The sequence below is a fragment of the Bufo gargarizans genome, chromosome 4 (genome assembly GCF_014858855.1).
Source record: "Bufo gargarizans isolate SCDJY-AF-19 chromosome 4, ASM1485885v1, whole genome shotgun sequence".
Classification (NCBI taxonomy): Eukaryota; Metazoa; Chordata; class Amphibia; order Anura; family Bufonidae; genus Bufo; species Bufo gargarizans.
In genome coordinates this window covers 459,740,386-459,759,014 of record NC_058083.1, presented here as the reverse complement: position 1 = coordinate 459,759,014, position 18,629 = coordinate 459,740,386, and the positions used below count along the sequence as shown (strand labels likewise).

General features: G+C 42.7%; 1 protein-coding gene across 1 annotated transcript in view; it reads left to right on the top strand.

Annotated features, from left to right (window-relative positions):
* TMX4 (thioredoxin related transmembrane protein 4) overlaps window positions 1–18,629 on the top strand; it is an 89,308-nt gene that overhangs the window by 58,013 nt on the left and 12,666 nt on the right. The window contains exon 5 of the mRNA XM_044290559.1: window positions 3,154–3,199. Coding sequence (XP_044146494.1) covers window positions 3,154–3,199 — 46 coding nt within the window. The remainder of the gene's footprint in view (window positions 1–3,153; window positions 3,200–18,629) is intronic.

Here is an 18,629-nt window from a genome sequence, read left to right as displayed (position 1 = left end):
GGGTGCTTCACCTTGGTGCTGTGGTCCCTCCCCCTTTTGGACTGCTTTTGAACATCCCAAGGTCTTCTGTGTCCCCCAAGGAAACTGGGCGAGAAAACGAGATTTTTGTATAACTTACCAGTAAAATCTCTTTCTCGCTCTTTCCTTGGGGGACACAGCACCCACCCATTCATTGTTTTTCTCTGTACAGTTTCCGAGTTTTTTGTTACCCGTTGGGTAGTTGGCTTGTTGGTTCCTTGTTGGGCTTTGCCTTTTCTCACTGCTTGGACACGCAACTGGCAGTCTCTCTCTCCAGGCTGAGGGTATAGCTGTGGAGGAGGGGCTTAACAGTTTTCACTTAGTGTCACGCCTCCTATGGAGATGAGCTATACCCAAGGTCTTCTGTGTCCCCCAAGGAAAGAGCGAGAAAGAGATTTTACTGGTAAGTTATACAAAAATCTCGTTTTTGCAAAATTTTACAACTGAAAGTGAAAAATGTCATTTTTTTGCAAAATTTTTTTTACATTTCGATTAATAACAAAAAAAGTAAAAATGTCAGCAGCAATGAAATACCACCAAATGAAAGCTCTATTAGTGAGAAGAAAAGGAGGTAAAATTCATTTGGGTGGTAAGTTGCATGACCGAGCAATAAACGGTGAAAGTAGTGTAGTGCAGAAGTTTAAAAGGTGGCCTGGTCATTAAGGGTGTTTCAGCTAGGGGGGTTGAAGAGGTTAAAGGATAAATGTCATTTTTTAAAATTTTATTTGCTAGTTTATTAGAGCTATGCATGTATACCTGAGTTAGTCTGTCAATGATTACAACAGCTTTCGTTAATGTCTCCTGTCCCTTTCCACCGCTCCCTTAAAATACTGTTACTATGGCTCATCTGTCTCCGGCTAGGAAGACAGAGGGGCGGTCCTTCACACTGCATGCCTGCATTAGGCTTCAGAGTGAGGAGGTGTGTCTCTAAGTAATCCAATCTGATTGGCTGGCAGTCAGCTGCTAGCTACAGCAAGTGTGTATGCGACCTGAGGGAATGCAGTTTTGGCCTCAGAACTGGCAGAGGAGCCATCGTGAGAAGATGCTCGTAATGTAGGATTCAAAACTGCTGTAACTAGGGGGAAAACTCAAGGAAATTAGTGGTAAGTGAAGAAACTAAAGATTGCTTTATGCATAATTCTGCTGCAGCAGTAACATATACTAAATTTTTTTTTTTATGAAAATGACATTTATCCTTTTAAGAATGTGGCAGTTGATGTTGCTAGAGGAAGCCGCAGTCAGCCAGGCATTTCACTGCAGGATAGTTAGTATTATTTGGACGGCTCAGAGTCCATCAGATCAGGAACTCCTCTTGTAAGGAAACCCCACTGTAATAGGGCACATGGACAGGGATGTCTTCATGAGACAGGTTCCCCTCTTTCAAACAACCACATTATTTTTTTAAAGAGGACCTGTCACCACTCCTGACATGTCTGATTTAGGCTACTTTCACATTTGCGGCAGAGTGATCCGGCAAGCAGGATCATGATCAGTCTTAAAAATGCCTGATCAGTCAGAAAAATGCATTGAAATGCCGGATCCATCTTTCCAGTGTCATCCGGCAAAACAGATCCGGCATTCATTTTTTTTTCACCTTTTTTTCGGTCTGCGCATGCGCAGACCACAAGGACGGATCCGGTATTTTGAATCCCGGATACGGCACAAATACATCCCTATGGAAAAAAAATCCGGCATTCAGGCAAGTCTTCCGTTTTTTTGGCTGGAGATAAAACCATGGCATGCTACAGTTCTATCTTTTGCCTGATCAGTCAAAATGACTGAATGGAAGACATCCTAATGCATCCTGAACGGATTACTCTCTATTTAGAATGCATGGGGATATGCCTGATCAGTTATTTTCCGGCATTAAGCCCTTTTGACGGAACTCGGTTCCGGAAAAGAAAAACGCTAGTGTGAACGTACCCTTAATAGCTTCATGCATTCCCCATGTAATAACAATTCTGTTGCATCTATTCTTATGTCATTCCTTTATATTATTTCTACTAGAAGTTATGAATGAATTGCTAGCAGTCTGCAGTAAGGGTACAGAGGGGAGGTAGCCAGTTGTGGGGGTGTCCCTTTTCACAGTCTGAAAATGGGAGCACTGATTGGATACAGTGAGTGTGTAGGTACACCCCCCCCCCCCCCCCAACTAGTTAACATTCTTCTGTACCCTTACTGCAGACTGCTAGCAATTAATTTATAACTTCTAGTAGGAATAATATGGGAACGGCACAACATAGAGCCATAAGGATAGATGCTCCAGAATTATTATTACATGGGGATTGCATTAAGCTATTACAACAGGCCTGTCAGGAGTGGCTCGAAGGAGAGTCCCTGCTCAGGACCTTTCAGCTCTCCTGTCAGTCTTAGCAAGTAATTGAATTCCTCATGAAATAACAATTCTGGGGCATTTTCCTTAGAAATGTACTTTGTTGTTCCTCTTTTATTCTCCCTAGAAATGTATAATAAAATAAACTACTTGGTTTTACCCTTTAGGTTAGGTACCTAAACAGTCTAACACTGTCCATTTAATGACGACAGTGTCAGGGTTTGTAACGACACATCCTATCAACAAGGCATATATAATGCCCAGTTCTCAGTTTATTCATTCTGTAAGAAGGGACCAGACAATGCACACTATTTAGTAAAGGTTGTTTTGAAGGAAAGTTTGAATATTAGTGGTTGTCACGTGACACATGGGGGTCAGGCTACTGCCGTGGTCAGTCACCTGTGACCCCCGTCAAACTGGATGTTGACATGCAGTACCTGAGCAAGTCTGTTGCAGGGGAAACCGAAGGAGCCGGGACCCAGTGGTATGAAGCAGGTAAGAATGCTTCCATACACAGGTTTGGGGTGGGGGGCTTACGCAGGCTGAAAGCTCCCCAAAGGTGGACAGCCCTTCTATGTCCAGTCTTGTCAAATAAACTGAGAAAAACATAAGTTTCCAATAGCAAATGGCAGTTGTGTCTTGTCACGGCTGTCTACCAGTCACAGGATGTGTCTCTCCCTCTATAAATCACACTGTCTCCCCAGTCACATTAGATACTGTCTCCAGCCGGATCCAGACAACCAGCTGTGATAGTAAATTGATTGATTGTGTTATCTCTGTAATGCTGGACTTTTCTCTTTTAGGATGTCTGGGATGGCCGGTCTGTTTCACTTATCCGGATGGATTCGGGTAAGATTTTCTGTTCACTTTACGTAGATTATTTCATGTGTCCCTGATATTGATACTTCACATTGACAAGTACAGATGTGTCACCCTTACTTTACCTCAAATTTGGTTAAAGACTCCATTTAGTCATGAAACCGCCACAATAAAGTATTGCAACAGGTTAGTAAAACTGTTGCCTGACTGCAGTTCACTTCACGACCACTGGGTGGCCACACATAGACAGATATGGCATAGACATCTCGTGGCACTCTATCACAAAATCAATTTTTATCTTTCTTTTTTTTTTTTTTTTTTTTATAACCTGAACATCTCGTGCCTCACAGCTCGGGATACAGTATGTTGTGTCAAGAGGATAGGTAAGGAGGGCACATCTGTATGCCTTTAGCATGTTGTAAATCAAAAGTCCATGCACAAGTATAACAGAGCGGAGCAGATTTATTATTAGTGTCCGAAATGTAGACAACATAAACTAAACTAGAATGCATTTTTCTTAGTAAATGTTATCCTTGGTTTTAGATCGGCAAGTAAATTTACAGTATTATCTCCCTTGCAGGAGGCCTTCTAGTCTCCATTCATAGGGAAAATGATAATTTTTTTCTAAGAAACATCTGCAATGTGGTTGCCATTTCCTTGAAAACAAGGCTTCTCTCCAGCTCATGGACAGCATGCTCTATTACATCTGGTGTTATTCTCTTAACTATGTGTTTTTTTTTTTTTTTTTTTTAAATTATATTGTTTCTTCATGCACCATAAACTTCAAATGACCCTTTAAGGAATAATCACTTGGGATGGGGTCTAATTACACTGGACCACTAATGCACAGCAGTGTGCAGCTTCTGGTGGTCCCACACAAATAGGATGCTAGGCTACTTTCGCACTGGCGTTTTGGCTTTCCGTTTGTGAGATGAGTCATGGGCTCTTACAAGCATTCTGAATGGAAAAGGATCCGCTCAGAATGTATCAGTTTGCCTCCGATCAGTCTCCATTCCGCTTTGGAGGCGGACCCCAATACTCTCCCTGCGACGAAACTGAGCTGGACGGATGCGTTTTCAATGACACAATCTGGCACAATAGAAAACTGATCCGTCCTCCATTGACTTTCAATGATGTTCAAGACTGATCCGTCTTGCCTATGTTACAGATAATACAAACTGATCCATTCTGAACGTATGCAGACGTTTGTATTATCTGAACGGATCCGTCTGTGCAGAACCATGACGGATCCGCACCAAACGTGAGTGTGAAAGTAGTCTTAGTCGTATGTATTGATTTTGTTGGTTTACAGAAAATAAGTGCAAACACTAGTAAATAATTCCTCAAATTGCAATTGCTTAAATAAGGCTAAATGCATGTTTTCTTGGACAATCCAGCAGCAGTACGTACATGTATCTCTTCTGCTCACCCCAACTAATGTAGAGTATTCTTTGCGTTACTCTTCTCCTGTCTTATAAAGCTGGCTGCCATTACTATAATATTTCAGTCTCCCATCCCAGTGTATAATGTTTCCAGAATGAAATCTAATTTTATATTTGCAAATTGGCGCCACCTACTGTTTATATCTGATAATGGCACTGCAGCTAAACCTTAGAAATAAGCCATAAAAAATACCTCTTACCCCTTTAAGGACCCAGACTGTTTGGCCTCCTCAACCCAAAGATACTTTTTCACTTTCGCCTCCTCTCATTCTGACAGTCGTGTTTTTTTTTTTTTTTTTTTTTATATAACTACCCGTATGAGGAATTGATTACTTGCACTATTTTGCACTGCATGTACATTAGCATTGCTATTCTAAAATGGTAATATTAAGAGGCCGTCCAGCTTCTTCTTCTTCTTTTTTTTATTTTTTTTTATTAATAGACATCTGCAGTGTGTTGTACCCGTTGAAAAACCAATACTCTCCTGCTCCCCACCACCCTGTTCAGTCTCCTGGCTCCCTTCAGTGTTTTTTCAGTCACTGGTCAGTCATTGGCTGCAGCAGCGCATGTCATCCTGTCCATCCAGAAGTTTACAGGACAAAGACCAGAAGACCACCAAAGGGAACTGGAACAGATCAGCAGGGAGAAGATGAGTATTGCTATTATTTTCCCTTATAACCATGTTATAAGGGAAAATAATAAAATCTACAGAACACCTAACCTAAACCCGAACTTCAGTGAAGAAGTCCGGGTTCGGTTCTGGGTACCACATTCATTTTTTTATTGCGCGCGCGCAGAACGCATTGCACTCGCATGATAAAACCAGAACAACGCAATCGCAGTCAAAACTCGCACGCGATGCATCCGGAGCAAATCCGGGACACTCTTGTGAAAGAGGCCTTAGTGTATCTGAAATGAAGAATGGAGGGGTACATTATGCCAGATCACACCATAATCCCAGGACTGAAGACCTCTTAATGGCATAGCTGGATATTGGTCTGGAAACCACATAGGCAATCATTGCATCTGAGACAAAAACAAGACTCTTTGCTGAAGAGGACAGACCTCCATTCCAGCCTCCAATGTCATCTTGCTGTGTACCATGATGGCCTTTGAGAGCAGTGGCGTGAGGTCAGTGGACCATCTGTAGCTGGACATTTGGCTCACAGCCTAATGGCGTGCAAATGCCTTCTGATGGTTTGTGCAGACACTGTTTGACACCCTAGGCTTCTGATGTGACGTCCAATTTCACTCGCAGACATTGCAGACACATTCTTCAGACGATCCGTTTGTGCAGAGGTTCGCCTCTATGCACCTCTTGCTGTAATCGCAGCAGTGTTGACCAGTGCTGACATCTCAGCCTAGGCAAGTAACGATCTTCCGGAGTGATAAACTAAGGCCTCTGAGTTGAAGGATTCTGTTCTTCTTTGTTTACATCAAGTGACAGTAACTGGCACAGCGACAAACATCGCACAATCATCCCACATGACCTGATCAATTTTTTTAAGGTTTTTCATGTGGCTAAAAACTTTGCTTTTAATTTGGCTTTTATGCCACAGAGTAGAGCTAGGTGCTTGAAAGTTTGATCATCTGCAGATCTTAAACGACACCTGCTACTTTCTCAATTTGAGAAACCTTATGGCTTGTCCGTCTTGGTTTTGCAACTTCAATGTTGCTGATCTGTTTTCTAAATATGCACTGTACTTTTAACAAACTTTGCATATATAAATAGTTCACAGATATGCAAAGTATATTTTTCAATTAAATCTTATCTTATTAGAGAACAATTCTTGTTTCTCCAGTTTAAACCAGTTTCTCTCCTCTGAGCTGCCTCCTGAACTGATCCTTTACCCTCAATGCACAACTAAAATCTGTATTGAGATACCAGATCAGCTCATTGAGGGATCAGCTAACGTGCTGCCCATAGAAGTGTATTGAAGGTTGGAGGGAAGGTGAGCTGCTGGAGGGAGACAGAGGCACATACACACAGATGTTGCTATTGGCTCTAGTAATTTTCTGCCTCACTCCTGTCTGGATTTGCAGTCACACTGCTCAGTACTACTGTATATAGGCCTTCATTTTGCTGGTGCCTTGGACATTGTGTAACATAGAGATATGAGAGCAGGATCTCCTCTTCTTTTGTGTGCTGTGCATGGGAGACTTCATAGCAGCCAGTCTCCTCCATGCTATATGCAAGTCATACAGTATAATGGTCAGACATAGTGTTTATTTCTCATGAACATACAAGTTACGGTACATCTTATACTGAAAGTCACCGGAAACGACAGGTATGCTTTAAAGTCTATAGACACATTTGGAGCAGTTTTTTAATTATTGTATTTTACTCATTTAAGGTTAAAAATCATTTTACCAATTGCTTAAAAAAAAATCAAGTCTTTGCAGACTAGCTTTACACTGAATCCATCAAAGACTGTTCTGACAGCTTGATCTGTAGCCCTTAAAGAGGACCTTTCACTACGGTACAAACTAAAAACTAACTAGATCAGTGGGCAGAGCGGCGCCCAGGGGTCCCCCTGCACTTACTAGTATGCCTGGGCGCCGCTCCGTTCGCCCGGTATAGGCTCCGGTGTCTGCGCTCCCTCTGACTGATTTTTTGTAGGAGGCGTGTCCCTTGCTGCACTGCTGGCCAATCGCAGCGCACAGCTCATAGCGCACTGGCTACTGCTGGCCAATCGCAGCGCACAGCTCATAGCCTGGCTATGAGCTGTGCGCTGCGATTGGCCAGCAGTGCAGCAAGGGACACGCCTCCTACAAAAAATCAGTCAGAGGGAGCGCAGACACCGGAGCCTATACCAGGCGAACGGAGCGGCGCCCAGGCATACTAGTAAGTGCAGGGGGACCCCTGGGCGCCGCTCTGCCCACTGATCTAGTTAGTTTTTAGTTTGTACCGTAGTGAAAGGTCCTCTTTAACTCTGAACTCCTGACACCTTATAAATACTCTTTTAAGCTAAATTCTTATCTTTTCACATAACTGTATATTATGTTGTACCTCTTTTATTCCTGCTGAAAGTTTATAAATGAATTCACAGGGTCTCCTCTGCCCAATGGCCCCACAGTGAAATTGCAGGGTGCCAGTCTCTCGATTGTAAAGGCTACCATGTCTGCCATTGTTAACTGCATATTAAGCCCTCCCTGCAGCAGAATCATGCATGTTTGTCCCCCAAGGTGGACTAAAAATAAAGAAATTTTAAAAAATATAAAAAGTATTTAAAGGGATTCTGTCACCTCCTCTAACCCAAAATCCGATTTTAAAGCAGCCATGCAGCACAGCTTACCTTGATTAGGCTGCGCTCTTTTATCTTGTAATCCGTCCAGTAGTTTCTGCAAAAAACGACTTTTATGGATATGCAAATGTGTCCTGAAGGTGCCCAGAGGGGCGTTTTGTTCCTCTTAGAGAGCCCAGGACCGCCCCTCTTACAGTGCCCAGTCCGCCTTCCTTGCACTGTCTAACCGCCCCCAGCCTGCCACAACCTCTCCTCCCCCTCCCTCACGGCCGAACGAACTCTCGCACAGGCGCAGTACCCACTGAGGGCTGCGCCTGTGCAATCTGCAGGAGACTGAGGGCAGGAGCTTCATCCTCGTCACTGGGCATGCGCCGAGCCCAGTGACGTCCGATGCTCGCTCTTCCCTCAGTCAGCAGGGAAGAGCGAGCATCGGACGTCACTGGGCTCGGCGCATGCCCAGTGACGAGGATGAAGCTCCTGCCTCAGTCTCCTGCTGATCGCACAGGCGCAGCCCTCAGTGGGTACTGCGCCTGTGCGAGAGTTCGTTCGGCCGTGAGGGAGAGGGAGGAGAGGCTGTGGCAGGCTGGGGGCGGTTAGACAGTGCAAGGAAGGCGGGCTGGGCACTGTAAGAGGGGCGGTACTGGGCTCTCTAAGAGGAACAACACGCCCTTCTGGGCACATTCAGGACTCATTTGCATATCCATAAAAGTCGTTTTTTGCAGAAACTACTGGACGGATTACAAGATAAAAGAGCACAGCCTAATCAAGGTAAGCTGTGCTGCATGGCTGCTTTAAAATCGGATTTTGGGTTAGGGGAGGTGACAGAATCCCTTTAAAATCAATTTATAAAAATTAACAGAAAAATTTATTATACGGTAATTGGTATCGTTTGTGTCCAAGAATATACAAACTATTAAAATATAAAAGTATTTATCCTGCACAGAGAACACCATAATGGGAAAAAAATAAGCCCTCATATAGCTCTGTGAGCTGAAAAGTGAGGACGCTGCTGATTTGCCAGTATCAGCGTGCTGCCCTGCCATTGGCTGCTCCTCTCAAACCCCCCTTTTCCCTCGCTTTTCCGTTATGACAACGGGGAGTGCGCTCACTGCCGACTGCTCCATAGAAAAGGTTAGCTCAAGTAGAGAAGTTTTTCAGTCCTGCAATAAGAGCGGTGCATGGAGGTGAGCGTTCTGCTTACACCGCCATGTGCTGAGGGTGCCCTGTGCTCCCAATGTAAGGGGCAAGTGATGGAGAACAGAGGGCAATGATGGTGGACAGCTGCAGTGCGCTCAGCCACACACAGAATGCCGAGTCATGCTAGCTCCTCACACTAGCAGATGAAATGGATTCCATAGCTGGTTTACCCAAGCTCCCGGCCTGAACTCCCATAGCTGCCGGGGTCACATAGCATTATATTGATTTATGATGCTATGTAACCCATACAGTTCTGGAATGTATTGGATAACACTGGCATAATGCTGTCAGTGTTATCCAATACATTCCAGAACTGTAAGGGTTACATAGCATCAGAAATCAATATAATGTGATGTGATTCCCGTCAGTGCTGGGAGGTCAGGCGGGGTGCTGTGTTGCAGACTCGCTGCAGGAGTAACGCTCGTCTGCGAGGGGCCAAAGTCACCATGTAGCCCCAGGCTTATCTAACCTGTGGTTATGTAATAAATGGCCATTTGGGACAACCAGTTTACACCCCTTTTTTTTGCACTTAGTCTATCCTTTTTGTATGCACAGTACGGCTGATGTGCAGGAGAGGTCCAATGGCGCTCCTCATTAAAATATGGCTGTTACCTGCCAGGCTTCAGGTGGAGTCTCGACAGAACAGCAGGGTTAGGGCATGTAGCATCGCAGACATAGTAAGCCGCAGAGGTCGCAATTAGGGAACAAATTTTTATGCGAATCGACTTTGGATGTTCCATCCGAAGTCTATTTGCTCATCCCTAGTTGCAATAACGACTGTACAAGCGTCATAGATGCCTATACAAGCAGTTTTTCTCCCTAAAAATTGTTTACTGCGTCTAAATACGCACAATAATTTGACTGCCATTCATGGAGCAGGGGAGCACATGCCACTGCCGACTGTTCATGAACTGCCCAGGACAGCATGGCGGGAACGGAGCATCTGCTGGGGCTCCGATCAGTTACCATGGCAGCCAGGATGCTGCTGAAGCCCTGGCTGCCATGGTAAGCTCCCTGCTGCTGTGTGCACTATGCACAGGGCAGCAGGGACAGTGTGAAGTCCTATTCACCCTAATAGACCTCTATTAGGGTGACAATATAAACACAATCAAAAAATTAATATATTACATATCGCCACGTCCGAAAAAGTTCAAATGATTAAAATATTAAAAAATATCTCTTATGCGGTGAACACCGTAACAGAAAAAAAAAAATGTTAAAACACTAAATTTACCATTTTTTTGGTGACCTTGTCGCCGCCCAAAAAATACGGTAGGACTGTTCTATTATGGGCCAGATGTTCCATAAAATGCGTAATGCATTATAATATAGCATACCATTAGGGTGGTTTTTGAATGGCATTTTTGTGTTTTTGGTGTGTTTTTAGCGGTAAAACGCTGCTCCAGATGTCAGCAGAAAGTGTATTCGAAATGCAGGACACCCTTTTTTGCTACTGACGTTTTTGTTGATTTAGGTGTTTGTTTGTTTTTTATTTGGTCTCAAGCTTTTTTGAAAAAAGCAGGATTCTGAAGCTTTGTGAATGTGCTTTAGAAAAAACGCCATAAAAACTTTTAGTAGTTTCTGTAATGTTTTTTAGTGGTAATAAAAACGCCAGTGTAAATTCAAATGTGTATAAACCCCTTGGGCCCCATTCACATGGCACTTGGCTGTGGTCAATGGCAACTGTGGCGGCTGAGTTGTTTAGAGAGAGGGAGCTCCCTCTGTCTTGCATCGGCGCCCCCACGAATGAGATTGCAGTCTGCCGATATCTTTGCATGGTAGCTGGGGACCTAATAAAGGCCCGGCCTGCCTGCAGTATATTCCTAGCATGCTGTTTCTCTCTGGCGCAGCCTGCTGGTGCATTAACAATACAAATGTATTATAGAAGTGATCAATAGATCATGTATTAAAGTCCCTTTTAACAGGACTAGTAAATTGTAAAAAAATAATAAAAATTATTAAATAAAAAAAAAATCTTTTTTCCATTGAACGTGGCGCACCACATGGTCACTATAGTGATTGCTTTTGGCGCTGATTGTGTGATGATTTCTGGCTGGGAGGAGCTATAAGTAGCGTGTAAATGTAAGCCTGTGACCCTAAACTGAAATGCAGGGTGTAAGTGGCGGTTACAGGGCGTTTCGTGACAGTTACAATAGCATCCTCAGTATAAGCATCTTATAGATTCCCTTTTACGAATAATCACACATTCACGCTGACCAAAATGTATACGTTACAGTTACCGCCTTCTAACCATCTACCAACCTACCTCTCTCATGCTGTTCTATGCCGTTTGTGAACCAGGAAGCTCAGGATGAACAGTGAGATAAATATGAAAGAGAATTTTTGGTGAGAAATATGTGAAGGTCGCTTGGAATAGCAGTGAAATGGCTAGGGTTAGAACATAAAATAATCTGCAGAAAGTAACAGAGCATTTGTAAAAGGGTCTCCAGCTACAATAGCAGAAGGGCAGCCGGCCACATAAGTCAATTTCCACCGGGTTTCTGATAGCATAGACTTTGTGAATGCAGACGTATTGATTTCCTAATTGTGTGTGACGGGCCCAGGAGCTGCGCCTTTTGCTCGCTTCTCTCCATCTCAATGTCACAAACAGAGAAAAGATAACACAACAAAAAAGAAATAAAATTGCTATTGCAGTCTATTGTCCTTAGGGTATCTGAAGAATCAATAGTGTATCTGTCTAAGAGTGACCTTCCCTGCCATTGCATATCCTTTGTATTATAGCAATGATACTGTCACCGGAGCTCTTTCGCCTTTCCTCAGTGTGAGCAAAATTGCCCTTTCACAGTGTTTCTTGAGCGCACGCTGATATTCATCAGACTAGGTTTTCCCTGCATCTTTCTTATATTGGTTCTGACAGACGGCAAAGACTTGAAATCTCTTTCCTGAGAGCCTATGTTGCGTGGGAAATAATTAGCTACTACTACTACTACTCTCACTGTGGTGACTGGTCTTAGTTTAGAATCCATTTTGTTTCATTTACGGTTCTAAAACCCACTATAGAGGTAATGATAGAGTTCAGCTGTAGTTATGCGCTCGCACATTGCGCTTAAAAGGGTTGCCTGGTTTTGATAAAGCCCTGTTACCGGTCTCAAAGTAACTTTTTTTTTTTTTTATCCCAAAAATGAAAAAAATGAAAATATCTGCAGTAATACACACTTATTTTAAACTACTGATATATCAATGAGTAATAAGCTGCTCTCCAGGGTCATTTTCATCCTTTCTTGGCTTTTTACTCACCCCTCTGCAGCCATGGTATCTTCACTTTCTGTGGGTGTGAGCTGCATCTCCCAAGAGTGCATTGCAGTCAGCAGCTGTTAACCCTTTCACCTGCCTTCCTCCACTACACAGAAAACAGAGAGAGATGGCTATATGTTTCTATGAATTTTGAAGTAGGGATGAATGAAAGGTGGCACATTGTGTTACTAGCTAATACCTGAACATAAGTTCAAGACCTGTGAAATTTGGCCAGGTTCACATCACGTCTTTGTCTTACATTTAACATATATAAAAGATATACTGTATACATTAACCCCTCAAAGACCCGCTCCATATATGTACGGCGAGCGGGGGCAGGTGCTGCGTCCGCTCGATCAGCGGCAGGGGTCCGGCAGTCACTGACAGCCCGACACCTGCTGCATACGCCGCCATCGGTGAAAGCACTGATGCCAGCGTATTAATCCCTTTTATGCTGCAGTCAAAGCTGACCGCAGCATGCACCGGGGTTTTCCGAGGGTACAGGTGCCCTCTGCTTTCCCATCGGGTTCCTGCACTGCAGTGACGGGGGCCTGATGCCCTCCATAGACATCGGAGCTTGCCTTCTATGGAAGCCTGTGAGATCCAGCCCCAGGCTGGGTGTCACAGGCAGGCTGTCAGCATAAAAGCTGACAGCCAATGCATTACAATACAGGTTGTATTATAATGCATTGCAGAGGGATCAGACCCCAGAAGTCCCAGAGTGGGACAAAAATAAAAAGTAAAAAAAAGTGTGTTTTCCATACTAAAAAAAAGTTTCAAGTAAAAAATAAAAAAAACGCCCTTTACCAAGATAAAACACAAAATTGTAAAAAAATGACATATTTGGTATTGATCCAACTCCATAAAAATATCACATGACCTAGCCCCTCAGGTGAACAACGTTAAAAAAAAAAAAAAAAAACTGCTAAAAAAAAAATCTTTTTTTTGTCACCTTACATGACTAAAAGTGCAACACCAAGCGATCAAGAAGGCGTATGCCCACAAAATAGTACCAATCTAACAGTCAGCTCATCCTGCAAAAAAGTTTTTGCAATTGACCAAAAAATAAAAAAAACTATGGCTTTCAGACTATGGGGACACTAACGCTGGGTTCACACCTGAGCGTTTTACAGCGCGTTCCTACGCGCTGTAAAACGCACAACAGGTAAGAACCAATGATTCCCTATGGGAAGGGTTCACACCTGGGCGTTTTACAGCGCGTACGATCGCACTGTAAAACGCCCGACGCTCAAACAAGTACAGGAGCTTTTTTTGGCGCGTTTGACGCGCGTTTGGGCCATAGACTCTTTGGACAACACTGCTGTCAATCACCCAAACGCGCGTCAAACGCGCGTTCACTATTAAAAAAACCGCGCATAAAACGCGCGACAAAAACGCGCGTTTGAGAAACGCCTAGGTGTGAACCCAGCGTTAGGCTACTTTCACACTGCCGTTTCTGGGTCCGTCTGTGAGATCTGTTTCAAGGCTCTCCCAAGCGTCCCCAAACAAATCAATTCAGCCCCAATGCATTCTGAATGGATAAGGATCCGTTCAGAATGCATCAGTTTGCCTCCGTTCAGCCTCCATTCCGCTCCATGTCCGTCTGACTTACGCCAAACGGATCCGTCCTGACTTACAATGTAAGTCAATGGGGACGGATCCGTTTTTACTGACACAATATGGTGCAATTGAAAACTGATCCGCCTCCCATTGACTTTCAATGTACAGTAATTCAAAACGGATCCGTTTGCATTATCATGAACAAAAAATAAATAAAAGTTTTTTGTTTTTTTTTTGTTTTTTTTTGTTCATGGTAATGCAAACAGATCCGTTCTGAATTGATACAAGCGTTTGCATTATAGGTGCGGATCCGTCTGTGCAGATACCAGACGGATCCGCACCAAAACGCAGGTGTGAAAGTAGCCTAAAACATGATTATTTTTATTTATTTTTTCATCAAAAATGCTTTTATTGTGTTAAATGTAAAAAAATAAAAGTATACATATTGGATATCGCCGTGTCTATAGCAACCTGCTCTATAAAAATACCACATAACCTTACCCCTCAGGTGAACACTGTAAGAAAAATTAAAATAAAAACTGTGTCAAAAGCAATTTTTTGTCATCTTACATCACAAAAAGTCATATGCACCCTAAAATAGTACAAATCAAACCGTCATCTCATCGTGAAATAAATGAGCCTCTACATAAGACAGTCACCAAAAAAAACTATGGCTTCCAGAATATGGAGACACTAAAAAATATATATTTTTTTTAAATGCTTTATTATGTAAAACTGAAACAAACAACCAACAATATTTGGTATTGTCGCGTCTGTACCATCCTGCTCTATAAAAATAGCACATGATCTAACCTGTCAGATGAACGTTGTAAATAACAAAAAATAAAAAGTGGCAAAACAAATTTTTTTTTTTTTTTTTTTTTTTTTTTTTTACCTTGCCTCACAAAAAGTATAATATACAGCAATATTTTTAGGTATCCTAAAATAGTACCAACAAATCTGCCACCTTATCCCGTTGTTTCCAAAATGGGATCACTTTTTTGGAGTTTCTACTCTACTCTACGGGTGCATCAGGGGGGCGTCAAATGTGACATGGCAACTTAAAACTATCCTAGTGAAATCTGCCCTCCAAAAACCACATGACGCTCCTTTCCTTCTGCGCCCTGCCGTGTGCCCGTGCAGCAGTTTACAATCACAAATGGGGTGTTTCTGTAAACTACAGAATCGGGGTAATAAATATTGAGTTTTGTTTGGCTGTTAACCCTTGCTTTGTTCCTGGGAAAAAATAGATTACAATGGAAAATCTGCCAAAAAAAGTGAAATTCTAAAATGTAATCTACATATTCCTTTAATTCTTGTTGAACACCTAAAGGGTTAACAAAGTTAGTAAAATCAGTTTTCAATACCTTGAAGGGTGTAGTTTCTAAAATTGGATCCTTTTTGGGCGGTTTCTATTATGTAAGCCTCACAAAGTGACTTCAGTCCTGAACTGGTCCTTTAAAAAGTTTGGTTTTGGAAATTTTCCAAAAATGTTCAAGATTTGCTTCTAAACTGCTAAGCCTTCTAACGTCCCTAAAAAATAAAATGGCATTCAGAAAATGATCCAAACATGAATTAGACATATGGGAAATGTAAAGTAATAACTATTATATGAGGTATCATTATCTGTTTTAAAAGCAGAGGAATAGAAATTTGGAAAGTTGCATATTTTTCCTTTTTTTTTTGTGTGTAAATTTTGGTATTTTTTAAATAAAAATGAAAAATATTAACTGAAATTTTCCACGATTATGAAGTACAATGTTTCACGAGAAAACAATCTCAGAATTGCTTGTAAAAGTAAAAGCTTTCCAAAGTTATTACCACAAAGTGACACATGTCAAATTTCCAAAAAATTGCCTGGTCCTTAATGTAAAAAATAACAGGGTTCTGAAGGGGTTAAACAAATCCCTCTGACGCTTTTTTTTTTTTTTCTTTTACTGTGCAATGATTACCATATATTTTGACCTGCGCCATTGTTCACTACAATTCTATATGCCGTATACTATGATTTAGATACACTTGGTGTCAGTATACAGTGCTAGTCTAGTATTATATTTATTATATTACTTTAGCGTCCCGGCAGCCATGGTAACCATTCAGAAAAAGCTAAACGTCGTATCCGGCAATGCGCCGAAACGACGTTTAGCTTAAGGCCGGATCCGGATTAATGCCTTTCAATGGGAATTAATTCCGGATCCGGCCTTGCGGCAAGTCTTCAGGATTTTTGGCCGGAGCAAAAAGCGCAGCATGCTGCGGTATTTTCTCTGGCCAAAAAACTTTCCGGTCCGGAACTGAAGACATCCTGATGCATCCTGAACGGATTTCACTCCATTCAGAATGCATTAGGATAAAACTGATCAGGATTCTTCCAGCATAGAGCCCCGACGACGGAACTCTATGCCGGAAGAAAAGAACAACGCAAGTGTGAAAGAGCCCTAAGTTCTTCTGAGACATTGTCCTTCATCCAAAATGAAAACTTACTAAGTGCACAAAATCAAATTATACCAGAACTGTAACTAATAAAATAATCACTGCAAACAATGTTTTTGCTTCCCAGAACTATCAACCCTATTTTCCTGCACTGCCTGAAACACCATAAAACCCCTGCACCCAGCAAGGAACTTATCATCTCTCCCTCCATCTGACCTCCTGCTCATATCTGTTCCTTACCATAAAACCTTCCTCTCTAGAGGGAATTTTAAAAATGAGAGACAGGAAAAGCTGGGAATTTAAAATGAGCCACTGTTTAACAAAATCCTCACCTTCCTCAGTTCCACTCCCAACCCTTAGGCTTAGATACACAGCTCAGCAGACAGTATCACACAGGGTAGGATTAGATACCCAGCTCAGCAGGCAGTATCCCACATGATGTTTGGATTCTGGATTTAGTGTTCCTTTATTCTCATGTGTTTGACGTTCACACACTTAATATTCTCAATAGATCTCAACAAATTTAGCTAGGTCTGCCGCTAAATATCTCATATCTGAGGCTAGCTTCTCTGTTCTCGAAACAGAAGAAAAAGCAGCTTGAGCAATAAGCTAAATGTGGAGCACTCACCGCCCAGTGGTTGTGATGTGTGTTGCAAGCATTTAGGCTGGGTTCACACCTGAGCGTTTTACAGCGCGTTCCTACGCGCTGTAAAACGCACAACAGGCAAGAACCAATGATTCCCTATAGGAATGGTTCTCACCTAGGCGTTTTACAGCGCGTACGATCGCGCTGTAAAACGCCCGACGCTCAAACAAGTGCTTGAGCTTTTTTTTTGGGGCGTTTGTCGCGCGTTCCCGCACATAGAAATTCGGGAACGCGCGACAATGTGTGAACGCCAGTCTCTGTATGCGCGATTGTAAACGCCCGTACAATCGCGCATACAGAGCGCTCGTTTCAGAACGCTCAGGTCTGAACCCAGCGTTAGAGTTTAGTTACAGTCTTGCAATATTATGTTGTTTTGCTGTCAGAGCAAAATTGACACCACTTCCAATTTGGAGATCAGGTAAGAGTAGACACATCTGTATTTTGGTGTATATATTACTTCATGCCCTATTCATTGCATAGCAACAACGTTTTGTAGGGATCCTTCATCCAGGATCCTCATCAATTAGCCAGAGGGAAGGGTGGAGGACCCATGTCTGTGCATTATACCAATAGCCCAGTGATTTCATTGGGAACGGTGTAATGCTTAAAGGGGTTCTCTGGGCTTTTAATACTTATGACCTATCCTCAGGATAGGTCATCAATATCAGATCGGCGGGGGTCCGACACCCAGCACCCCTCGCCGATCAGTTGTTTGAAAAGGAGGCGCGCGCTGTGCCCGTGCTGCCTCCTCTTCACTGTTTACCTTCTCGCCGTCGCCTCTGCAGCGGTGAGCAGGTGAAATTACACCCAACCGTCCCATTCATTGAAATGGGACAGAACGTTCCCATACACTTGTATAGGAGCGATCCGTCCTATTGAAATGAATGGGACGAGCTTGGGTGTAATTACATCTGCTCACCGCTGCAGAGGCGACGGCGAGAAGGTAAACAGTGAAGAGGAGGCAGCACGGGCACAGCGCGCGCCTTCTCTTCAAACAGCTGATCGCGGGGGTGCTGGGTGTCGGACCCCGACTATCTGATATTGATGACCTATCCTGAGGATAGGTCATGAATATTAAAAGCCTGGAGAACCCCTTTAATTTCACCTGTAGTGCACTGCAGAGCAATTGAACACTTACTACTGGATATCCTGATCATTTACTGATTAAAGATGAGTAAAGCGACTTCGGATGCTACATCCAAAGTCACTTCGCTAAAAAATTCGTTATTATGATGTATGGAGATACTTCAAAGTTTTTAAGTGCTTTTTCACTGTAATAATCAATTACCGAAATTATTCAGCGAAATCTCACACAACTTTGTAAATAACTTGCTTTGGCTCATCGGAGCCCATACATTCTAATACTGTATGGAGACGAATCTCCGTACAGTATTATAACAAAAAAATTTTAGAAGCGACTTCAGATATAGCATCCGTTGCTTCTCTCATCTCTACAACTGATTACTGATTTGATAAAATCAAATGTGGCAGATTTGCTGTGCAGATTTCTCACCACAAATGACTGACAGCGTATTATACATGGATGGGGTCAAAACGTCGTAGCAGAAAATTTCCGTGTGGAAAAAATAGCATACTGGATATCCATAGCATAAACTGACGCAAGACAGTTAAAAATCTGCCCCACAGGTCAGTTTATGCTGCAGATATGCTGAGGTTTCTTAAAG